This window comes from Antedon bifida, chromosome 6, assembly GCF_963402885.1.
Source record: "Antedon bifida chromosome 6, ecAntBifi1.1, whole genome shotgun sequence".
Taxonomy (NCBI): domain Eukaryota; kingdom Metazoa; phylum Echinodermata; class Crinoidea; order Comatulida; family Antedonidae; genus Antedon; species Antedon bifida.
Window position 1 is genome coordinate 27,553,738 of NC_136231.1, and position 27,126 is coordinate 27,580,863.

Below are 27,126 nucleotides of genomic sequence, written 5' to 3' on the forward strand. Positions count from 1 at the left end.
TTTTTTTAAGTTCCTCAACTCCGAGGATTTAATTTTAAGTGTCAATGCAAACTGTCTAAATGATGTGAATACTGTTTTTCAAATTTCGTACATGGATTGGACTTTAAAAAAAACTAAAACCAATTTTAATGACAAAAAAATAGTTTGGAACAATGATGCATGGGACCATTTTTCAGGATCACACAAGAAAAAAGTTTTATTCAACTTCCTTAAATCCAAAATGACAGGCCCATTACCAATTAATTATACCAGTTTGATAAGCAATGACATTTATTTTAGGCCTATATGCCAGGCTGGGTAGGCCGAGGCCAGGGCACTTGTTCAAAAAGTAAGTCCGGGAAATAACATCCCAAGTACGATATTCTGTGTGGCTTTTTGCTCGCGACTGAAGTTTCTGTGATTTATTATTTTCTAATTCATGGCAATTTATTTTAAACTTTATTTATAGATACATCGACGGCACCTACATCAAAATTAAAAATATCTGTAAAAAGTAATTAGCGGCATAGTCATCAAATATATTTGCTAGCTAGCAAACTCACACAGGCCCAGCAAACTTTTTGAGCGCTCGCGATGTTGTGACCCACTGAATTGAGTGCGTCATCTTGTGTACGTCCTTTTCTCGAACACCGCCTAGTGGTAGCGACGCCTACGTCGAAAATCAAATGTCGACGAATTTGAAACGTCGACTATTTCAAATAATATTTTAATCACTCAGAAGCAACTATATTCGCTGAAAATCAAGATATAAGTTATTGACAAATCCATTATTATAATCCGAAAATCAGGATATAATATGTGCATTTTAAATATAAAAATATTACGAAGTAAAGATAGGCTATATATTTCCTTTCAACTTACCTCCGCCATTCTTGCAAACTATTATGGGATACCAATTTACTGTAAAAATAACCCGTATGGGAATTCCCTTCAAAGGGTCACTAGTTGAAAGTAGGATTCTGATTGGTTACTTATTATGTCTTTAACAAAACCGATTTAATAAACCTATATTTTTTAATACAAAAACAAAATAAGTATTTATATATTATTTTTACGTGTAAATAATTTTTAAGTCATCAATTATATTCAAATATTATATAATTATACATGTTTATACGGTTTACTATATCAAAGTAAGCCGAATAGGAGGGAAACCCCTTCTGAAACAACCAATCAAATCATGGGTTTTAAAAAGTGTTCAAGATCGTCTCATGGCAACATTCAACAAAAAATATCTCAAGAGTGATACGAGAAATCAAATTGCCTTATCTTTAAACTCATCTTTTAAAGCTAATATTCCAAGAAGTAAAGTTTTTAAATTAAAATATGTTGTGGTAATACATTTTATTTTAAACAATTGTCAATTTATTTGCCATGTCGATTGAAAAATCAAAAACAGGGTAAGTTTATTTGCATGCATGATGCATTGTTAAATTACTGAAGACACGAAAGAACGAGGCAGGCCCCCTCACTCAGGCTCTAGCCTACTCCCATCTAGGCTAGGCCTAGCTACTAGAGTAGGCCAGCGGAGGGCAAGCCTAGGCCTAGGTGTAGTAGCTAGATTGATAGATAAGCCTAGAACTAGGCTAGCTTTGATTGGGCTGGGACTGGCTGGGTGGCCTGGGTGCGTCCGTGTGATAATTTTCAAAAACTTTTCGAAACAGAATAAAATTTTTTTTTTTTTAAATTCAGAAAACAATCATGAATCGGTAAATGGATTGAATTTATTATTTTAATATAATTTCTCACATTTAAAAATAAAATTTGGATTGCGCATATTGCACATTAAACATTAACCAAACTAATAAATAACTAATAAACGACAGATGGTCAGTTTTGTATTATGTTTAGAGACTAGACGGCTGAAGCGTTTAACTTTAAGTGGCGGTGTGTGGCTATATGTGATGAGGAGAATCTCCCTTCTGTTTCATCAAGCATCATTTGGGCAAATTAGTATCACAATCATTACCTTTTATTTTTTAAATTATATTTTAAATGACATAAAAAATGAAATTCTGCTGATAACATTCTATTCATTTAAATTTGATTATAGAAATATGTTGAAGGTACATTCGCATTCAACTATTAACCGTAGCAAGGTAGCTTCAATGAGTCAAAGTAGGATGGGTGGAGGTCATAAAACACAGATAAACGCATCTAGAGCTACATTGTCATCTAGTCGTCGTAGTAACACTGCATTGGAAAGTAATGCTGATAGTAAAATTCCTGCAAACAAGTCTCTAAATGTTCAAGTAGGTTTATTTATTTTATTTTACAATTTCAGGAAAGTTATCTTTTTCATATTTGTTATAATATAGAATTACTTTTCAGATTTTATTATTCATAAACTATGTTCATGACACATGTTGCCTATTTTTGTACAGTATAGTAAAAAATATTTGATACCGCACAACCCTCTCCTTTCAGGGCCGACATTTCCCAGGGTAACTAGCAAGACATCTTCTTTGAAATAACTGTACAGACTTAAAAATGTAATCTTTTTAAATTACGTTTTGTTGTAGGTGTTTGATGATGTTGGCAATGATGTAACCCCTCAGCCATTACTGATAGTTGATCCAAATACTGTTAAACAAAATCAAAGTAAACTTTTTGGAAGTACACATGGAGCAGAATCAGGTGCTGGAACCGTTAGTACAGTACTTCATTTTAAATTAACAATATAGTAAATATTTTGTAGCAGTCTTGTGGTATGCAATAATAAATAATAATAATACGAATTTGTAATGCCAATTCCAGCAGTAAGTGATCAAAGGCGCGGTGTATGAGAGAGCTCAATTTGAAAGAAAAAGATGAGTTTTCAAGGCAGATTTAAAGGCGATAGTAGAAGAACATGATCTAATAGAGGCGGGTAGGTCATTCCATAAATGAGAGGCAGCAGAAGTGAAGATGTGTATCAACTTGTAATCTTTTAAGACATACATGGTCCGAAATAAAACAACACAATTTCTTGCTTTCTGATTTGGTGTTTTAACTAAAAACATCACCATTTTGCATGATAACAATATATTGGATATGATTGGAAAAGAAGGAATAGTGACAATTTTGACAAAAAAATGTTGAAGATCATCTCATGGCAAGAGTGACAAGAGATATTGAATTGCTTTATATTTAAACTTGACATTCTGCTATGTGCTGATTACATAATACAACTCTACACAGTTTGTATGTTTTCTAATTTCCTTTTCATATTTTTATAGCCCACAGATCTAATGTCACAAAACTCCATCTATCAGACCGGCACCACAAGCTTTGCAGCACCCTTCAGACGGTCAATTTTTGGCACCAGTATCACCCAGTCAGGGAGGTCAACACCAGAGTCATTTACTGATGTCATCATCGACTCACATGAAGGACCAGATATTGTTACAGGGCTTGGAGGTATAATGAAATTTCTTATTCATATTACCCATATATGACCACAAGCATAGAACAAATTCTAAACCACCTGGCAGATTAGATTACTTACCAATAACATATTATTACACACCACATTTCTCAATGGATGTATTTTTTTTTCAAATTCAAACACAGTGTTAATAATTTTGTTTTGAACAGAAAAACTGTGTGGTTAAAAATAAATGTTAAAGTAAATACATTTTTGAGAGCAAAATCAAATGTGTAGTTGTGATGATAGTAAAAATACAGTAATATCATCCCATCACATCATAGCATCTTAATTAGTTACTTTATATTTCATTTTACAAGGCCAAATCCAGACAATGCAAAAGTTTTTTATTTGCTCTTTTTGTCAAATAATATTTATTTTTAATAATTATTTTTCATTTTGACAATAAAGAGATACTTACATTCAAAATAAGTTAGACCATGGAGCTATAAAATTTTATAGCTCCATGGTTAGACCAGCCAATGTAAATTCTGAACTTGTTGTACTGTAGCATAGGAGTAGACTTTAATGCTAAGTATTTTCTGTTGGTAGACGTTCAGACAAGAAGAGAGGAGGTAGCTGAGACTGTGACAGAGGCTGACCTGGATAAGATTCATGAGATAACATTGTCAGAAACAAACACCTTCTGGTTATTAGATATGAATGGCATATGTGTATCAATAGAGAGTGATGATGCTGCTGAAGTTAAGACACGAAATGATCAATACAAACAAGTATGTATTATTATTTTATCTATGTGGGCAGATTCGAAGGACGGCAAAACTAGTTCAACCTCCACTTTTGAAAGGTGAAAATAGGACGCTTGCTAGGAATGTTGCACCCACTGTTTGGTCCCCTAAAGCTCTGTCTACTATCAAACTAGTTTGACAAAAAAAGTGTGATGTGCCCAAATATGGTAGTGATATGCTCAAATATGGTGGTGATCTGACCATCATGCAGGTGCATCATGTCCATATATGGGCACATCACATTTTTTGTCACGTAAAGTTTGATAGTGTTTTGACAGAGCTTTATCCATGTTTAAAAAGCAGTTTGTTAATGCCCGTCCACACACCTGATGTCTTCTTATATTAAGTTGCTGCCTTCAACAAGAAGATTTTGCAACTATTAATTAACTATAGCATAAAATGACTATGAAATGATTACACAAAATAGATTTGTACTTCTCTAACATTGTCAAACATTTTTTTGTAGCTTTGTTTAGCTAGGGAGGGCAATGATCGCTACATGGACAGAGGTATGCAATCTTTTAATGAAGCACTCAAAAATAAAGAAATACAGACTTCGAAGGTTGCAATGATTGTAAGTTGATAAATAATATGTTATTTTAACATTTTTATTTATAGTGTATATTTTGAGTTTTTTAATTTTTTCTATTTTTAATGTATATTTTCTCTATTTATAATTTTGATTACTCTTTGTCTTTACTTTATGTTTGTTATGATATTTCCAATTACTGTACCACCAAAATCAGTGCACTAGTACTGAAAGTGCCTGCAGAATAAAAAAAAGTATAAATAAATAAATGAATAATTATTGTTACAGGATGAAGAAAGTACTGCCTGTACATGGGATATGTATGACACATATCAAGATCTAGAAAATAAACAAAAAGGTAAATTAGAAGAATTGTTACAGTTGTGTCAAAAATGTCAGCTACAGTCATTCTTGAAAAGAGACTGTATGATCTCTTAATTATCTCATGAGATATGGCGACTAAAATAATTAACCTTGATGTCATCTGATCTAGAAAATGAAAATGAATTCTATAGTATCCGACATATTGTCACAACCGGTACAATCAACTAAGATTTTATCTAATATAATACTAATAATGGTATTAGTAGGCCTAGTAGGAAATGTATTTAAACAAAGAACTACAATAACACTAACACCATTAAATGTAAGTTATGCTCAATCAACTATCACAGGAATTGTGTTGGGGTATCGAAGGAACTACAGATTTGGCTATGTCCAAAATGTAAAAATATTTATATTTCCAAATGGCCTTTGATACTGCGATTTGCCTCCCCTGCATGCTGTTTCTTTTATTCTGTTGTTACTTACAAAAACATTTTTTTAATTACTCGATACAGATGAAGCATTACCAGGAGGCCTGTCCTCAGAAGCACCCCCTCAACATGTTGAATCAGGTGAACCTCCTCAGAATGCCGACAAGCAACAACAAACTACTGGTGGCTCTATGACAGACGGTTTGTTTTATTTCAATGTTTTTATATGGGCGATTCCACGGTAACGGAATTACAATTCACACTGATTTTCGGCCTTTTTTAACCAACCCACAAGATCTGGGTAAGCTTTGAATAATAAATTTAATATGTGTGTGTAGTACACATACTTACCAATCTAAAACAGTCTACTTAAAAAAAAAAAATTACAATGTCTTGATATTCTGGTAACTTTTATTTTGGTAACGGAATTACACAGAAAATTGACAATTCAATTTTTAACTTGAAACATGAGACTCCGTCTGAATACTATAAACAACTGAAGATTATGATTGGTATTACAGTGTAGACATAAGATGTGGCTAATTTATTAATACAAGTTTACTTCGGATATTTTCATAGTTTATCTGCATTTGGTTAGTTTTGCCTGGTAACGGAATTACATGACATGGTAACGGAATTACGCGTCTGATTATTGATTTGAATAGAACATCAAATAATAATTTTTTCTATGTTTTTTAGTGTTCTCATGGAACTCTAACAATGATTGATGTCCATTTAAACCAGATTTTATAAAAATCATCACATGAATTCGTTGGATCTACCTACTATAATAATAAACAAATGCGCCTATCTGTGGTTCACAGAGCTTAGTAAATATATCCATGATTTGCCCACTGTATTTAAGTCATCTACACTATAACTAGAAACAAAATGTTCCAAATTTAAAAATGTTAACAAATTGAATTGTGAAGCTTAATTTTCATTGTCATATTCAAGAGCCTGGCCAAAATTTCTCTAATATTATTCTGGCCGAAGTGCCTAAAACTACTCACTTTAAGCTTAGATTGTCAGTGTTATCACTATTGAAGTTTAACTAGCTTTTGTATACACTGTACTACAGCCATCATCAAAATAATCATTATTAAATATAAGTTTATTCACTACTGTCATCAGCTTTATGATTATTAACCTTCATCAACTTATTTTGATTCAGATAGATCCTTAAAGTGGTGCCTGTATAGGGAATGAATTTGAATGATTTTAGCATCGATCGGAAATATAGTATCTACTGTATACTGTACTATGACTCTATATACTATGGATTTGTTTTGGAATTGGATTCATTATTTATTAATTAATTGTTGATTAGCTTCATTTAGAAACAATTTATACAGTACTAAGACATATGTAGTGAATTAAGGTATATTACTTTATACATAACCCAATGTAATTCCGTTACCATGTAATACCATTAATTTATACAAAAATTTAATTATGTTACCCAGGCTTTCTAAAAAAACTAGAGGAGACATAACTGGTTACTGATAATGATATTGGTTTGAGCATACCTAGTATTAGGATAATATAAAGTAATTTAAGTTTTAATAAGCATTGGTTAGCTCATAGGAAGTATGTTTTATAAACGTTTTAAGTGATTTTGTGCATCAATAGTAAATTTCTACTATTAGTAACTCCATGGAACTGTTTTGGCCACTATGAATTGGATTTATTATAAATAATTAATTAATTGTTGATTCCCTTCACTTAAAAACAATTTTATGTGATTACAGAGACATTTATAGTGAATTAAGATACATTATTTTATACCTATACCCCCATGTAATTCCGTTACCAAATGTAATTCCGTTACCAAGTTTTCTACAAAACTAGAGAAGACCAAACAAAATGTGTAATTGATATAGGTAAATGGACATACCTAATAAGAGAATTTAAAGTAACTCAAATTTATAAGCATTGGTTAGCTCACAGGAAAACTTTAATCAATTTTTTGGTAACGGAATTACAAACCAATTTACTAGAAAATGAATGATTTCTTATAGAAAGTGGGAGATGCGACATGAAAATTTATATTAATATTAGTGTTCTAGAGACCATGAACTCAAATAATTAGAATAATTAAAGTGAACAAGGGTTGAGTTAAGTACATAGTTCAAGATTGTCTAATTTCAGCTATTTTTTCAGTTTCAAATTTTAAATTGCACATTCGACAAGGAAAGCAATTTTTGAAGAAATGTGAATTAATAAAACAAAAATTTTAGTTGGAACTAAATTCCACACATATTAGTAAACAAAAAATAACACTTAAGTGTAGGTTCATGTAGATTTAAAAAATGATGATTTTGGTCTTCCAATGGAGAATTGCCCATATGTTAAATGAGAAAATGAACAACATTGCTGTACAGATACTTTAGAAATGAAAATGTAGGGTAATAACCTGTGACTTGCAGCCTAACTGGGCTGAATTGTGCATAGGTGTGGACGTCACATACAACTTTCTTCTCCCCATACGGTCCCTTCATGTTGTACAGCCGCCACCAAACAACGCTTATTGGTCTGTCTACAAAAACAAAGACTAATATTGATCTGTACACCAGGGTAACCCTTTTTCTCAAAAGTTTTACTGGGTTCTTTAAAGGAATGAAAGTAGATTCTAATTGTCACTTTGCAGAAGGCTGTGACAACGACATAAAAGTTAGCATCTTTTAAATGTAGTGAGGTATAAGGTAGAAATGTTTCCAACCATAAATATACTGTTGATGTGTTATTGTCATAGTGATTTCCACATAGTGTCACAAACACTGTATATTATTGTAGTAAGTATCCTAAGCTAATACAGCTAACTCTCCCAATACCGAACACCTTTGGACTGGCCAAATATGTCTAATTTTCCAAAATATCTGTTATTCAGAATGTGTTTTTAATGGTAAAAATAAATTTGGGATCTTTTGGGCCTTGAAAATTGTCTGGTTTTGGGAAAGTTTCCGGTTTTGAGAGAGTCTACTGTTATTTTGTGTTTATTTTTTTCTCAATACAGGAAGCAAAACCAGTATGCTTACATCAATTGCTGAATCATCAGTTGACTTATCTGAAAATGCAAAAGGAACAACATTACGTATGGTTACAACAAGTACAGTAGATGATACCGTATTACAGGTACTGTGTGCTTTGACGGTTATTTAAATGCATTTCTTCATACTAAAGTTTTATATGTTTGTACAGTACTAAATTTGTAAAGTAAAGTCAGGTTTACTTACAGTACAACATGTGGTTCCAAAAAGGAATAAAATGAGATGTTTCGGTTATTTTGCTACGAAACCATCTGGAATAATCAAATCAAGATTTAATACTCCAGTCTTTTGTGATACTTTTTTTCTCTGCAGTTTATATTCATAAAATCTATATCCTAGAAACCCAAATGCAAAGATTTAACTGCTATTTAAAGAAACATTGTAATCAATTTCCAATCCTATGTTTCTTTCTACTGAAAAAATAATGGAGTTTTTCTAAAACTGAATTGCTAAGTGACATATTTTGTTTTAGTCTGAATCTCTGAAGAAAAACTTGTTTGTAATGGAGCGTGTAGTCACCCTCAACATCTTCCAACCAAAGCAAGCTGCATATAGAGGCCTTCCTATCATTTTAGGTATGTCATATTTTTTATTATACAGCAAATGAACAAAATCAAAAGATTCAGTTTTTATAAAGCTCTGTCTACACTATCAATCTGACAAAAAAATGTGATGTGCCCATATATGGACATGATGATGTCATTCACTACCATATTTGGGAATATCACTGCCATATTTGTAGACAGAGCTTAAGGGGCACTTTGTTGGGTTCTGTTCTACTGTAGTTATTATTGGTATTATAACTTATAACAGAACCAAATTACTTTTTAATATATTTATTGTTTTTAAATTAACTATATTTGATTGTGATTGTTAGACATAGATAGAGAAACAGCAGCTGAAGAGGAATCGCCCAGCAACATGAACTTGACACAAATTGGTCCAAATCTTGACCGACTGTGGGCGTTCTCATGTAACCTGACAAAGGGACGTAATGTAAGCTGTATTGCATGGAATAAAACCAACCACGTAAGTTTGTGTTAACAAGGATTGCTTTTACTACATTATAATGTAGTAAAACTAGTTTGATAGTGTAGACATAACTTTACCAGGTTAAGTAGTTTCTTGAGCATATTAACTTTCTTTACCTGATAAGTAAGCCTAAGCAGCTCCAAAGGTATCCACAGTACTGCAGCACATGAAACCTTGATATTACAAATGAAATATATTTCACCTGTTGACATTTATTAAAGTGAATCACTACATTTTATCAATACAGGATTTGCTTGCTGTTGGTTATGGGCAGTTTGGATTCTCGGAGCAGAAAGGTGGTTTAGTCTGTTGCTGGTCATTGAAAAACCCAGAGGTCAGTCAACTTACATTTTAAAACTACTCTGTGTTGCAGAGATAAACTTGTATGTTACTGGCTTGAGCATGTGAGACTGCTAAAAAAATAGTGATCATGCTACATATACTGTAACGGCATCTTAGATTTGCCACACAACTACTCAACTATCATTTTGTGCATTCTCAGAAATATGTGAGGACAATAAAGAATGACTGTTAGACTTAATAGTGGTCTGTGTTATTTAAAGCAAGATACAAAGGGTGTTTTTGGTACGCTTTATCACTGAAGACTTCATACAATGTTTTAAGCTTAATGATAATGCTTTTTTTTAGTACCCAGAAAGAGTGTTTCATTGCGAAGCAGGGGTGACATCAATGGACTTCTCAGCAAATAATCCAAACCTTCTAGCAGTTAGTATTTTTGTTTGCATTTTTTACAGTACAGTATTGTATATTTATGTGAAGTTATTAGGCTAGTGAGAAACTGTATGATTTTAAACTACTAGCTATATAGCAATTCAAAGTGAAATGATACATGTTCTGCCATGCACACACACACACCTTCAGTTTATAAACTCAAATCTTAATTTAACAGATTGGTCTATATGATGGTACAGTTGCAATCTACAATGTAAGAAGTACTAAAGATGAACCAGCTCTGGATAGCTAGTAAGTAGGTTACATTTATTTTGGTGCAGCTAATTTGCAAAAGAAAGTATAAAGTAAATGTAAGTAAGCAATAAGTAATATTTATTGCTTTCTACGGACAGTAAAATTTATGAAACAGCTTAAAATATGAAGGAAAATAAATACATAGAATAATACAACAAACACTTGAGAAAAAAAACATGGAAAGCAGGGGATAACCCCTTTAAGCCCAAAGGCTTGTTTCCAAAGGGGTCCCCATTGGTAATTGCACCAAATATATTTCTAAATATGTTAGGTATTCTCACCAGATTAGGTTATATTTCTGAAAAGAGTGAATATCTGTACGAAATTGATGGAGTTGTGGCTTGGTGGTTATGATGCTTTTGCTACCACTCCAAGGGTCCTGGGTTAAAGTCCCGTCACATGTCAGGATTTTTTCTAAGGACAAAATTACAACTCCACTCCCAAAGACTTGTAAAGACTTTGTTTATGTAGAGCATCTTGTGTATATTTGTACCTCTGAGGGTCCCTGGATGATCAGCTGGATGGATCACCCATATGGTTAAAAAAAAAAATGTTGAAAGGAAAGATTAAATAATAATAATAATAATTGTTTTTGCTTGATTACAGCGAGAGTAATGCAAAGCATTCATCTCCTGTGTGGGAGCTGAAGTGGATTGAGAAAGACAGAGGGTCAGGTGACGAGAAAGGAGAGATGTTGATATCAATCTCAACAGACGGTCGTGTTAGTCAATGGCAAATAAGAAAGGGTTTTGAATGCGCAGATCTCATGAAATTGAAACGAGTTGCAACAAAAAGTCGCAAGAATAAGGATAGTCGTGAAGGCAAGAGCGAAGCCTTGATATCAAGGCATGCTTCAGGGTTGTGTTTTGATTTCAGTCCAAAAGATTCTAACATGTAAGTACCAAGCTTTATTTTTGTTCATTTGAAAGTTAATCAACAGAAATATGAAGTTACACGTACAGACTCAATCTACAGACTGTTGCTATTTTAATTTTGATAACATTGTTTATCTTGCAGTTACTTAGCTGGTACAGAGGATGGACTCATTCACAAATGTTCTTGCTCTTATAATGAACAATACCTAGACAGTTATCATGGCCATACAGGTCCTGTATATCGTATTGAATGGTCCCCATTCCTACCTGATGTTTTCCTTAGCTGCAGTAATGATTGGAGTATCAGGCTGTGGCAACATGATCACCTACAACCTGTTCTTAACTTCTTCTCATCTACGGTAAGTAGTTTCTTAACTTCTTCTCATCTACGGTAAGTAGTTTCTTAACTTCTCATCTACGGTAAGTAGTTTCTTAACTTCTCATCTACGGTAAGTAGTTTCTTAACTTCTTCTCATCTACGGTAAGTAGTTTTCATAACTTCTGCTCATCTACGGTAAATAGTTTCTTAATTTCTTCTCATCTACGGTAAGTAGTTTCTTAACTTCTTCTCATCTACGGTAAGTAGTTTTCATAACTTCTTCTCATCTACGGTAAGTAGTTTCTTAATTTCTTCTCATCTACGGTAAGTAGTTTCTTAACTTCTCATCTACGGTAAGTAGTTTCTTAACTTCTTCTCATCTACGGTAAGTAGTTTTCATAACTTCTTCTCATCTACAGTAAGTAGTTTTCATAACTTCTGCTCATCTACGGTAAATAGTTTCTTAATTTCTTCTCATCTACGGTAATTAGTTTCTTAACTTCTTCTTATCTACGGTAAGTAGCTTCATGGAATTATAATTTAAATATTAAGCAGGTGTGAAAGACTTGTCCTTGCTGTTGAAATGTTTTACCTGCTGTATCCATAGAGGAATTCTATAACTAATTTTATTATATTAACAGAAATCTGTGATGGATGTCTGCTGGTCTCCTACCTCTGCTTCGGTGTTTGGTTGTGTCAATGAGGGCGCTATTGAAATATGGGATTTAGACCAAAATACGTAAGTGTAAAAGAAAGCAAAGAATTGTGAACATATTAATAGAAATAATAAATATTATATTAAAAGATGAGCACATAAATGTTGTCACAGATTGGTTGCCTTTTTGTTGTTGCATATCTTTTTTGTTCCTTACCAGTAATGTTATTTGAAAACCAATGTAAATAACCAATTTATTTTATGTTTTGTTAGATTGGATCCAATTATAGTATCAGTGCCTGCCCCAGGAGTCAAATTATCATGTTTAACATTTGCCATCAATTCAGATGTAAGTATAAGAAATGCCCAAAAACCGTACAGAAAATATTTAAATTTGTTATTTTACTCTGAATTCTCTTCAGAGTTTGGTTTTGGGAATGTCATTTTGAGAATCTGGACATGTAAGGCTGTAATTATTATTTATTTATTTTTTTTTTTTAACCATATTTAATGAGGGTGATCCATCCAGCTATTGCTGATCATTAGGGACCCTCAGAGGTTCACAAGACAAACATATACACAAGATGCTCTACATAAACAAAGTCTTATTACAAGTCTTTGGGAGTGGAGTAATTTGATCCTTAGAAAAAATCCTGACATGTGACGGGACTTGAACCCAGGACCCTTGGAGTGGTAGCCAAGCATCATAACCACCAAGCCACAACTCCACTCTAAATGAATGAATGAATGAATTCCACTGTCGTCACATTTGTTCTTGTAGTGTATACTGGTTGGTGATTCTGAAGGACAGGTGTCTGTATTCCAACTAAGGTGCATGCCTTCTGTAGCAAAGGATCAGGTAATGTTTTTGTTTCATATCCAAGAAAAATGCATTATATACAAAAGACAATTTGTTTCTAACTAATAGATTCTTATAACCAAAAATGATATGTTGAATGGCCTAGTGAGTTGAATGGTAAAAAGAACAGTCTCTTGAATAAGAGTTTGTAGGAAGGTTGTCTATATTATTAAGCTTTGTCTACACTATCAAACTTTATGTGACAAAAGAAAATGTGATGTGCCCATATATGGACATGATAATGTCATAGCACTACCATATTTAGGCATATCACTACTATATTTGGGCACATCACATTTTTTTTGTCAAACTAGTTTGATAGTGTAGACAGAGCTTTTTTATTATTTTTATAATTGCACACAACACACATAGGGTATAAAAATGGCTGCAATTGTACTGAGATTGGGTGTGATGGGTGTATGTACACTTGTAACATACTGTATGCTCTATAATGTGGCTGTGTGCACCTGTCGAGTCCACATGATGCAACACATAGAGCTTGTTTAGAGCATACAGCGTCCACCTTGAGACAACCTCTATTGTTATGTTTTACTACAACCATTTTGAAAATTTGCCATTTTGTTTTTAGACTGAAAAGCTTTCTCGCTTAATTGAGCAAACACTTGCCAGCCAACTCAGCAAGCACTGAAGAACACCGGTCTACTGCAAGTCCCCAATTGTAAAACCAATATTACATGCTAATTTCATGCCTTCAAAATAAATCACAATCTACCTACAATGTATAATATTTAATTTATAAAATAAACTATATATTTTAATTTTGATTTTTAAATGGAAGGATATGAATTTGTGAATAAGTTGAATCTTAAGGCTTTTATATAATACTGCTATCGTCTCTTAAAGTTTTCTAACAACAATTCTTGTACTGGTTGTTACAAAGCCACCATGAGAAGTGTGTAAATAATGTACTGTATGTAAAATAAATGTATACAATTTGAAATTAAATGTTTCTATTATTTCAAACCATATCCTTTGGTTTTAAAAGAATTCATGCAAAATCATCCATTCAGGTATAGGGCCAACCCTATTGGAAAAGTGAGTTTTAGGAAGTGAATTTGTGAGTGACTAAGGAACTAATAACTTAGAGAGGGTGCTTTTAAATTTAAAATATGCATCAAATTATAGAGGGTGCTTTTACAAAACAATAATAGGCACGTTTATGGCAAAGAAAGGTGAAAATGTGCCTCTAGTGAATGGCAGGAGGATGACTCATAACATCGGGGAAAAAACTCCCATGATTATGTAACCAGTTAAATATGACACCGTACAAAATTTCAAATTCAAAATGTAATTTCTTTTATTCCATCAATTCTATTCTTTAAACAAACTAAAGTAGTAACTGGCAGTTGGGTGCAAATCATGCAAATGTGAATGTTCTTTATTGTTGTACTACTTTCTGTATTTGTACAGTATCACCACAATAACACATATAACATTCCATTTCAAACCGACTTAAATCACTTTATATTCTGTAATTATGCTTTGCAATCAAGAGTCTATCAACCTGCACTGGTCTATCTGTCTTTCTCGGCTTATTTCCCCTGAAAGTTAAAACAAAAATATTTTAGTTTTTTTAAATTTGTAACTTAACACAAGCTGTGGTTCTAACAAGTTTTTATTTTTATCAAATGTATTTGTTTTTAACTCCTGTAGTAATGTATTCATATTTTCACCAATTGAAACCAAACGAAAATAGTGACATCAAAAAAGATTATTAAAATCAGTATCTTTATTTTATTTCTTTATTCTGACATAAAATCATAGGATAAAAACACAATAAAGTACAGAGACGGCAAACTTATTTCCATTGTGGTCCTAAATCTTCAATATGGGCTAAACATATTAATTTTCCGAGCGCTTTTTTTCCTTCATAAATTATACCTATCAATTTCAAGGATGTGCTTGCATGTACAGACTTTAATAATAAATTGAATATCAAATAAAATCAATCAATCAATCCAGTTTAAATATAAAAAATAACTTACTCCAGGATATACTAGTGGCTTTGATACTGTGATGTTACCTTTTGCCTGTAAATAAAATGTAAAAGACTTATAATTGTACACATTTGGATTAAGTACATGAACTTAATTGTCAAATTGGAAGTTCTGTACTTCATGTTGAAAGTGATTGTATTGATAATTCTAAAAACTGCAGTAACCAATTAAATTTAGCATAACAAACTCGTAAGTAGTAGTTACTTACCGCTATATGGTATTTTACAAAGTAATGTACGATCCACATTGGTACAAAAACCCTGGAAACAACACGACGTGTCACCAAAAAATAATGTAGAGGTTTGTTACTCTGTAAATAAAATTATAAATTTGTTTAGACTATACTATTGCATACAGTATCATATATAACTGCCGAAAAGCAAATTATTTTTTAAAAGCTGTCGGTACCACCAGTGGTAGGATCTCAATTATGGAGGATTGACCACCGTCCACCATATGAACTTGAACTTGCAGTGTTAGTATGACTTATTTATGCCTATTCTACAATGCTATGGACCAGAGATTTTGAAGAATTTAATATATAAAGTATAATTAATATTAATACGCCATAGTATAGTAGTACCAGAAGCATAACAATTGCCAAAGCAATAACACACACACATATGAGGGTGGGTACAGTCAACCACCCAGTCAACTCTACACCACCACAATTTTGATTCGGCCGCGCCTACACTGACAAGCTAGGTCTAGGCCTAGCTCTCTCCCACACTACAAACTTTGTAATATATATTAATTAATACTATTAAATGCAATTATAAACATAGACTCAACAAATTGATATTCTATTGATACTAAAATATGTTAAATAAATTACACGTACAAATCGTGCATTTAAAGGAGCAAATAACTTTCGAAATGGTTTGTTGAAAGCCTCAAATATAGGTTTCTCGAATTGCGACCGAGGAAGAGGTTCCCATGCCTCAAGCTGCTGATCCTTCAAATACCGACGTCGCCTCGGTCTTTCCTCTTGTATCCACTTATTTAGGACGTAATCATTTTTAGCCCAACTTGGAATTTCGGGATTAACACCTGCAGGTGGACGAAGATCCAATCTTGCTTTTGATAATTCTGGAGAGGTCATAATTGAAAGATATTTGCGGCTTATATGTAATAAACTTAGGCTTTACCGTCGGGGTAAAGTCGTGACGATAGCCACCATTTTTGTTTTCGCCTCGACGATGATTCAGGTATATAAACTATACCAAACTGGCGAGTAAATCATGTTTTACTTTTTAAACCTCGCAACGTCTGGTTTAAAAGGCTACTCGAGCCAATAATTGCTGTTAGCCTAGGGGTTATTGCGATTTGGACGTTTCTGATTGGTTGTAGCCATGGATTATATTGATTAACACTGTTCTGATTGGTTGTAGCTTTAAATACTTCTTCTCAGAACTCGTCCATAATACAATAGCAATTTAGCACAGTGTTTCACTATATAACCATATAAATAATAGGAAACATTTAATAATATGATAAATGACATTTACATAGCAATTTAGCACTGTGTTTTACTATAACCAATTTGGTTAGAGTAAAAAAAACACAATGATAAAGAATAGGAAACATTTAATAATATGATAAATGACATTTACATAGCAATTCATCACTGTGTTTTACTATAACCTATTTGGTTATGGTTAAACACAATGATAAAGAATAGGAAACATTTAATAATATGATAAATGACATTTACATAGCAATTTAGCACTGTGTTTTACTATAACCAATTTGGTTAGAGTAAAAAAAACACAATGATAACGAATAGGAAACATTTAATAATTTGATAAATGACATTTACATAGCAATTTAGCACTGTGTTTTACTATATCTAATTTGGTTACAGTTAAACACAATGATAAAGAATAGGAAACATTTAATAATATGATAAATGACATTTACATAGCAATTTAGCACTGTGTTTTACTATAACCAATTTGGTTAGAGTAAAACACAATGATAAAGAATAGGAAACATTTAATAATATGATAAATGACATTTACATAGCAATTCATCACTGTTTTTTACTATAACCTATTTGGTTACGGTTAAACACAATGATAAAGAATAGGAAACATTTAATAATTTGATAAATGACATTTACATAGCAATTTATCATTGTGTTTTACTATAACCAATTTGGTTAGAGTAAAACACAATGATAAAGAATAGGAAACATTTAATAATTTGATAAATGACATTTACATAGCAATTCATCACTGTGTTTTACTATAACCAATTTGGTTACGGTTAAACACAATGATAAAGAATAGGAAAGATTTAATAATTTGATAAATGACATTTACATAGCAATTTATCACTGTGTTTTACTATATAACCAATTTGGGTAGAGTAAAACACAATAATAAAGAATAGGAAACATTTAATAATTTGATAAATGACATTTACATAGCAATTTATCACTGTGTTTTACTATATAACCAATTTGGTTACGGTTAAACACAATAATAAAGAATAGGAAACATTTAATAATTTGATAAATGACATTTACATAGCAATTTAGCACTGTGTTTTACTATAACCAATTTGGTTAGAGTAAAACACAATGATAAAGAATAGGAAACATTTAATAATTTGATAAATGACATTTACATAGCAATTTATCATTGTGTTTTACTATAACCAATTTGGTTAGAGTAAAACACAATGATAAAGAATAGGAAACATTTAATAATTTGATAAATGACATTTAAATAGCAATTTATCACTGTGTTTTACTATATAACCAATTTTGTTAGAGTAAAACACAATAATAAAGAATAGGAAACATTTAATAATTTGATAAATGACATTTACATAGCAATTTAGCACTGTGTTTTACTATATAACCAATTTGGTTACGGTTAAACACAATGATAAAGAATAGGAAACATTTAATAATTTGATAAATGACATTTACATAGCAATTTATCACTGTGTTTTACTATATAACCAATTTGGTTACGGTTAAACACAATGATAAAGAATAGGAAACATTTAATAATTTGATAAATGACATTTACATAGCAATTCATCACTGTGTTTTACTATAACCAATTTGGTTAGAGTAAAACACAATGATAACGAATAGGAAACATTTGATAATATGATAAATGACATTTACATAGCAATTTATCACTGTGTTTTACTATAACCAATTTGGTTAGAGTAAAACACAATGATAATGAATAGGAAACATTTAATAATTTGATAAATGACATTTACATAGCAATTTAGCACTGTGTTTTACTATATCTAATTTGGTTACAGTTAAACACAATGATAAAGAATAGGAAACATTTAATAATATGATAAATGACATTTACATAGCAATTTAGCACTGTGTTTTACTATAACCAATTTGGTTAGAGTAAAACACAATGATAAAGAATAGGAAACATTTAATAATATGATAAATGACATTTACATAGCAATTCATCACTGTTTTTTACTATAACCTATTTGGTTACGGTTAAACACAATGATAAAGAATAGGAAACATTTAATAATTTGATAAATGACATTTACATAGCAATTCATCACTGTGTTTTACTATAACCAATTTGGTTACGGTTAAACACAATGATAAAGAATAGGAAACATTTAATAATATGATAAATGACATTTACATAGCAATTTAGCACTGTGTTTTACTATGACTAATTTGGTTACAGTTAAGCACAATGATAAAGAATAGGAAACATTTAATAATATGATAAATGACATTTACATAGCAATTTAGCACTGTGTTTTACTATAACCAATTTGGTTAGAGTAAAACACAATGATAAAGAATATGAAACATTTATTAATATGATATATGACATTTACATAGCAATTTATCATTGTGTTTTACTATAACCAATTTGGTTAGAGTAAAACACAATGATAAAGAATAGGAAACATTTAATAATTTGATAAATGACATTTACATAGCAATTTATCACTGTGTTTTACTATATAACCAATTTGGTTACGGTTAAACACAATAATAAAGAATAGGAAACATTTAATAATTTGATAAATGACATTTACATAGCAATTTATCACTGTGTTTTACTATAACCAATTTGGTTACGGTTAAACAAAATGATAAAGAATAGAAAACATTTAATAATATGATAAATGACATTTACATAGCAATTTATCACTGTGTTTTACTATAACCAATTTGGTTACGGTTAAACAAAATGATAAAGAATAGAAAACATTTAATAATATGATAAATGACATTTACATAGCAATTTAGCACTGTGTTTTACTATAACTAATTTGGTTACAGTTAAGCACAATGATAAAGAATAGGAAACATTTAATAATATGATAAATGACATTTACATAGCAATTTATCATTGTGTTTTACTATAACCAATTTGGTTAGAGTAAAACACAATGATAAAGAATAGGAAACATTTAATAATTTGATAAATGACATTTACATAGCAATTTATCACTGTGTTTTACTATATAACCAATTTGGTTAGAGTAAAACACAATAATAAAGAATAGGAAACATTTAATAATTTGATAAATGACATTTACATAGCAATTTAGCACTGTGTTTTACTATATAACCAATTTGGTTAGACTAAAACACAATGATAACGAATAGGAAACATTTGATAATATGATAAATGACATTTACATAGCAATTTATCACTGTGTTTTACTATAACCAATTTGGTTACAGTTACACACAATGATACAGAATAGGAATCATTTAATAATATGATAAATGACATTTACATAGCAATTTAGCACTGTGTTTTACTATATAACCAATTTGGTTACAGTTACACACAATGATAAAGAATAGGAATCATTTGATAATTTGATAAATGACATTTACATAGCAATTTATCACTGTGTTTTACTATAACCAATTTGGTTAGAGTAAAACACAATGATAAAGAATAGGAAACATTTAATAATATGATAAATGACATTTACATAGCAATTCATCACTGTGTTTTACTCTATAACCAATTTGGTTACAGTTACACACAATGATAACAAATGGGAACCAAAAGTATACAATAAAACGATTAGAATATCATCATTTTTTCTGTGTAAAGAGCAACTCATAGAACATGTTTACCGAGTTTAAAAACGTTTTAAATACCAGACGTATTTTTTGTGATGCTTTTTCATTTGAATTGTAGTATAAAATGTCATTGAAATGAGATAAAAATCATACAAGACATTTTATATCAGTTGCTCTATATACATAACAAAAATAGTCTTTTTCTTTTGTAAAAATCGCCAATGAAGTAGAAATTAAGTTACTTCAGATGTAGTGTGCATTTCTACGTCATTAATAGTAGGCCTAAAATATCCAATTAAATATATCCTATTATAAACATGTTATAAAGAATATCAAACATTTTATGTAATATGAAAAACAAAATTTACAGATAAGTTTATCATTGTGTTTTACTATAACCAATTTGGTTAAAAGTTAAACACAGTGATAAAGAATAGAACTGTTAGGTTATTTAACCCTAACCCTAGTTTGAAGCCATCACATACTTAATTCATCGCTAAAAATACGTATCGTCTTGAAAAACGTTTGAATTTTGGTAGATATGTTCAATATAGGTTCTTAAATCTATAATGTAAAAACAAATATCATATTCGTTTTATTTTGATTTCTGGGAATCACCAATGAAGTAAAAATGTGTTGGAAATGTATGGTATTTCATAAGTGTACATTTTTAGAAATGCAAATTATTAAAATCACGAATTTTTGTGAAAGTTGTACTTTTTGTTTGTTTTATAGAACCTATTGAACATATCTACCAAATTTCAAAAGTTTCTGATTACGATACGTATTTTTTCGCGATGAATTTATTATGTCGCTTCAAACTAGGGTTAGGGTTATATAACCTAAAACAGTATCATATTCTTTATCACTGTTTTTAACTGTGTAACCAAATTGGTTCTGGAAAACAAGATGATAAACTATTTAACTTGTATTTATTATATTATATGTATCCTTTAATGTAATATGAAAAATAAAATGTATATAGTTTATCATTGTGTTGTAGTTAAGTTAAACACAGTGATAAAGAATAGAACTGTTAGATTATTATAACCCCAACCCTAGTTTGAAGCGATCGCATACTTAATTCATCGTTAAAAATACGTATGGTCTTGAAAAAGGTTTGAAATTTGGTAGATATGTTCAATATAGGTTCTTATATCTAAAATATAAAAGAAATATCATATTCGTTTTATTTTGATTTCTGGGAATCATCAATGAAGTAAAAATGTGTTGGAAATGTATGGTATTTCAGAAGTATACATTTTTTGAAATGCAAATTATTAAAACTTTTATTTTTTGTTTGTTTTATAGACTTAAGAACCTATTGAACATATCTACCAAATTTCAAAAGTTTCTGAATACGATAAGTATTTTTTCGCGATGAATTTATTATGTCGCTGCAAACTAGGGTTAGGGTTATATAACCTAAAACAGTATCTATTCTTTATCATTGTGTTTAACTGTGTAACCAAATTGGTTCTGTAAAACACAATGATAAGCTATGTAACTTGTATTTATTATATTACATTATATGTATCCTATTCTTTATCATAACGTTTAGATAATAAGATATACTTAATATAATATTTTGCTATGTAAATAACATCATATAATAAATGTTTCATCATCATTGTGTTTTACTCTAACCAAATTGGTTATAGTAAAACACAGTGATAAATTGCTATGTAAATGTCATTTATCAAATTATTAAATGTTTCCTATTCTTTATCATTGTGTTTAACCGTAACCAAATAGGTTATAGTAAAACACAGTAATAAATTGCTATGTAAATGTCATTTATCATATTAATAAATGTTTCCTATTCATTATCATTGTGTTTTACTCTAACCAAATTGGTTATAGTAAAACACAGTGATAAATTGCTATGTAAATGTCATTTATCAAATTATTAAACGTTTCCTATTCTTTATCATTGTGTTTTACTCTAACCAAATTGCTTATAGTAAAACACAGTGATAAATTGCTATGTAAATGTCATTTATCAAATTATTAAATGTTTCCTATTCTTTATCATTGTGTTTAACCGTAACCAAATATGTTATAGTAAAGCACAGTGCTAAATTGCTATGTAAGTGTCATTTATCAAATTATTAAATGTTTCCTATTCTATATCATTGTGTTTTACTCTAACCAAATTGGTTATAGTAAAACACAGTGCTAAATTGCTATGTAAGTCATTTATAAAATTAAAAACACAGTGATAAATTGCTATGTAAATGTAATTTATCATATTGTTAAATGTTTCCTATTCTTTATCATTGTGTTTTACTCAAATAAAAAATGAATGTCATTTGTCATATTATATTAAATTCCTATTCTTTATCATTGTGTTTAACTGTAACCAGATGGTTTAATTTTTACCATAGTCTTAGTTGGGACTGACTGAACTAAGAATAAAACTGGGTAACTGTACCAACACCTCAAATAGTCTCAAAGTATTTTTTAAACATCACCGCAAAATTGTTTATACGTTTATTTTGATTGGCTAACTAAAGTACGGCCTAATGAATATTGATATTAGAGGATTCCCTAGCTTAGTGAAAAAAATTTATTACCAAAAATGTGCTGATTACGTCACTACCGGAAGTTGTAGTCTACCATGATGCAGACGCAATTGATTATGTACGTTTGTTAAACATAAAAAAAACTGTAAATTACCACAAAACGACGATAGGAAGGAATTCAAAGAAATGCCCTACGTGTTCAAAATCATTGTTTTAATATAGTCTGTATGTATAACTAACAATTGACCTTGTGGAAGAGCGTATAAATTTAATTTAAAGTAAAACATGATTTACTCGCCAATTTGGTATTGGATATATAGCTCGATGATTTGTAAAAAACAAATATCGCCCTCTCCAGTGTATTATAATCATGACACTTATTCCCAGAGCCATATATATAAAGAGTTACGACATTGAAAATTAGAAGCCATTTTTGTGTCAAAGAATTCGCACGCTGAGGGCGCGCGCGTCTCTTTTGTATAGCGTTTTCCTATAGTTCATGCATTATTTTTAGATTTTTTTGTCTATGAAATAACGCTTATATTCAGTTTTTATTTTAGTAATTAATTTTATTAATGGTATTAATTTGGTAACATATATATATTTTGTCTATAATAACAAAAGAATAAATGCTAGGGCCTACATGCAAGTCAGGATACATCAAAGCATGAACCAATACAAAAAACACACAAATTCACCCCTCTTTTTATACAGTATATGGCTCTCTGTGTGTTTTTGACACAAACTTTCAGAGACTCGTTCATCATTTCATTTGTAATAATTTGCCTTTATTATTTTAATCTTGTTCATACTCTATTCAATATATTAACAAATATATCCACGACACTTTATTATTTTATTTAGTCATCAAAGCATGCATTATGAATTGAAAATATTACATAATTGTTAATAATAGGACGTAGTTATGGGATGTTTCGTTCCAAAATCAATCAATCGAACTTTATAATGTACTAGCGCACGCGCGCGCAATATTCTTTGCCGCAAGTACTTCTGTACGCTGTGCACATCGATATTTCACCGTAAAATGTGCAATTACATTTTTTTAAATATAAGAAAAAGTTTAAAGTATTTTCTTGCTCTTATACTTTACATGCATTAACGGAGACAAGTTTGACACAAATTGATCTGCATATCACGTGACTATAATTCAATGTCGTAACTCTTTATATATATGGCTCTGCTTATTCCCCCAATGGGGCGACACCTGGAACTCATGCATGGAGTTATTGACTCATAAACTACACTCTACCCCCAAGCCCGGGGTCCTTTGCAATCTTTTACAGTATTACTATGTAATTACCAATATTGTGAATACAAAAAATTAAATACTCAGTAAATATAAAACTAGTTTAGATTGTTTTACATTTCCTTAGTTAATTGGCTACCGTATATGTTTTATTTATTTATTGATTTGGTTAGAAAAACAGAAATGTATTATAAAAAGTTTTACATATTTGGTTTCATTATCATGAGGGTTATAAGAACTCAAATATTTCATTCAAATAATCGATTTTCTCTCATAAATTAGTAATTCGCATTTCACATTCCGGTTGGCTGTTATAGGCTTAAATTGTGAATATTCATGTTTCATCCTCATGAATATTCATAAGGAGGGGAACGCCACAACACAAGTGGACAGTCTCTTATTGTGTGTTGTTGTTGTTGATATTGGAAGCAGTCAGTAGAAAAGGTGAGTGGATTATTAAATAATTTTTCAATTATGAACCTACTGTATTTCGTATTTGTTCATATACACTTGTATAACGTCATGTTAATGTAGAGAGTGGACATTGAATAAGCTAGCTAATCGGCTCCTGTTGGTAGGCTGACCGTTATCACTTGGTTGCATGTTGACATTTTCCTTGTGTGGGAAATGCAATGAGAAGGCCTGTGTCATGCAGTACTAGGCCTAGTGATGAGGCATACACCCTCTTTGCTAACCAGGGTTCGGTCTAAATTGTTGTGTTTAAATTGTTGTTGTGTCTAAGGCCAAAAACAACATATATACTTGCTAAGCATCACTGATTTTCGAACTGTCGTTTTCTAAATATTTTTTTTTTCCAAATTACAAAAAACAACAAAATATTTCCGATAAATTTATATAATTTAATAATAAATGGTTTTCTTAAAGTTGAAAATGTATTTAGTGATTCATGTGTTTATGTTGGTGTCTGTTTATTTCAATAGTAGCATTAATCAATGTCGCAATGATCTATTAAATTCAACATCAATAACATCGTTATGAGTCAAAATTGTACCATAGATGGTGTAGAATCATTTATTAGTTTTATTTTTTTAATCTGATACTTCTCAGAATACATTTATTTTTGTTATGTATAGTATGCTCTATCTCTATGGATATTTATCTGAAAAAAGGATGAATGAATAAATATTAAATTAATTTTTTATTTGATCTAATTAACTAACCGTAGTAATGGATAAATTTTGATTTATGTATAATTAATGTTTTTTCTTCACGATCGACTCTCGCACCAAAATGCGAATATCAATTCACACGCAATGCATGCTGGTATTTATAGCAGGTCGCTTAAATTATTAGAATCAATTTGTTTTTCTCATTAAAAAAAAAAATTCGTCCAATATAGTATTTATTTATACATAAAATGCAGTTTTTTACCTTACAATTAGATAAATAAAAAGAATGTAGGTATAATATCTTTTAAGTGAACTATAGTTAGCCAGGTGATTCATCATGAGGTGTGGCCTATATAGCTGAATTAAGTATTTACTTAGAAAATAATGTCAGACCGCTAAACTTTATATTGCGGCCTTATAATACAGAAATGTTTTTAGGGTTAATTGTGATTTATGAATTAAACACTGAATGAAAAAAAAATTGTTTGTTAGTAACGATGACTTGCAGAATTGGTTCACACTATGTTGACATTGGTATTGGATTTCAGAATGATTATATACAAGCTTTAGTTCCAAGGTTTGCCCAATTCTGCCTATCATTGTGATTCTTTCATACAGTTTAATCAATCACTTGAAAGCTGATTTCAAGTGTACCTCAAAAGCTATTGTAACCTTGTCTAATCTACTGTGAAGCTTCTACAGTATTTGAATATCGCCATAGGCATATGGTATTCAGTTTCTTGGGACAATTTTATTAAATTCACTCGGCCATAAATATTAGTACTTTCTCTAAGAAAAAAATGTCAGATTTTCATTGGTGGATGAGGATTATTTGAGTGGAACTGCCCCTTTATTTTTGGCTTTTATTGCAATATAATTATCCAAATCTGTATTATCTTAAGTTGATGCAAACAACTATAATCTGGTAATCAAATCAGAGTTGTCGCTAGATGTTACCATTATCTATCTAGGTGATTATGAATACCGGTACTGTACTTTTAACGTTGGGAAATAAAATGTAATGGATGGAAATAAAAGATAATGATATCAATTAATGGTAGTCATAAATTTATTTATTATTATCTTATCAACTTTTATTACTAGTGCAGTATTATTATTATTTATTATAACAATGCTAGAGTTAAATGTTTAGTAATTCATTTTGAAAATTAAAATTTATTTAGACGATTGAGTTATGTGTCTTAATGAGGAAGAATTAATGAGTGAGGTTGATATTAAAGGATTTCCTAAAAAGCTTGATAGTTTTCCTGAAGAAAACAATAAAATGCAATTTATATTATGATAATAATTTTACAATTACAAATAACTGCGTCAGTTTTAGGTCAAGTACTATAGTTACAGACTACATGATTAACTTCAAATAAATCATTAAAAAATTAAAAATTTGCTGAATCATTTGTAAACAAATAAAACAGAACACAAAAAATCACTATAAGCTGTCTCATCATTGTAAATGTATTCATTATACTGATATCTGATTAGATATTTATAATTTGAAATGCTTGAAGTAAAGCCAGTGTTGTAGTTATGATCCCTTTTGTTAAGACCTGTTTCTGCTCCATAACGGCAAATAATTGATTTTTTTTTTCTAATAACAATCAATTACTGTAGACTGTTAAAAGAGATATTATTATTATTATTATGCCTGGCTGCCCCTATTGGCAGAATGTACAACAACAACATTTTTATTACTAAGGTTTTTTTTCATCACTAATTAGTTGTTGGTTCATTAGATCATTAAGTTTCTTTTTCTACATTAATACATTTTATGACAAACTGTATTCGTTTGTTTAAAATACAGTGATATCAGTATGTCTACAGCTTGTTATTGAATTCTTATAATTAAATAATCCTATGAATTTCCTAAAAGTAAAAGTACACTGAAAA

The 27,126-nt window shown here is 30.5% G+C and overlaps 3 protein-coding genes across 4 annotated transcripts in view; 1 reads left to right on the plus strand and 2 right to left on the minus strand.

Moving 5' to 3' along the window:
* Positions 1 to 1,234: 1,234 nt before the first annotated feature.
* On the plus strand, positions 1,235 to 14,182 carry LOC144845538 (dynein axonemal intermediate chain 4-like). Its single transcript, XM_078702932.1, has 21 exons — positions 1,235 to 1,286; positions 1,323 to 1,400; positions 2,054 to 2,252; positions 2,523 to 2,648; positions 3,219 to 3,399; positions 3,959 to 4,140; positions 4,622 to 4,729; positions 4,973 to 5,042; positions 5,524 to 5,640; positions 8,456 to 8,574; positions 8,962 to 9,064; positions 9,367 to 9,518; positions 9,769 to 9,855; positions 10,170 to 10,247; positions 10,432 to 10,505; positions 11,115 to 11,402; positions 11,526 to 11,742; positions 12,344 to 12,441; positions 12,631 to 12,706; positions 13,139 to 13,216; positions 13,806 to 14,182. The coding sequence occupies exons 2-21, from the start codon at positions 1,375 to 1,377 to the stop codon at positions 13,863 to 13,865; spliced, it is 2,439 nt and encodes an 812-aa protein (XP_078559058.1). The 5' UTR covers positions 1,235 to 1,286; positions 1,323 to 1,374; the 3' UTR covers positions 13,866 to 14,182.
* The window catches only part of LOC144845541 (uncharacterized), a 32,599-nt gene continuing 15,456 nt past the window's right edge, over positions 9,984 to 27,126 (minus strand). For both annotated transcript variants that reach the window (XM_078702936.1, XM_078702937.1), the window contains one exon: positions 9,984 to 9,993. The gene's annotated coding sequence lies outside the window, so the exon portion shown is untranslated. The remainder of the gene's footprint in view (positions 9,994 to 27,126) is intronic.
* On the minus strand, positions 14,510 to 16,443 carry LOC144844754 (NADH dehydrogenase [ubiquinone] 1 beta subcomplex subunit 6-like). Its single transcript, XM_078701805.1, has 4 exons — positions 16,076 to 16,443; positions 15,443 to 15,544; positions 15,223 to 15,267; positions 14,510 to 14,778 (listed from the first exon to the last, which is right to left on the minus strand). The coding sequence occupies exons 1-4, from the start codon at positions 16,334 to 16,336 to the stop codon at positions 14,770 to 14,772; spliced, it is 417 nt and encodes a 138-aa protein (XP_078557931.1). The 5' UTR covers positions 16,337 to 16,443; the 3' UTR covers positions 14,510 to 14,769.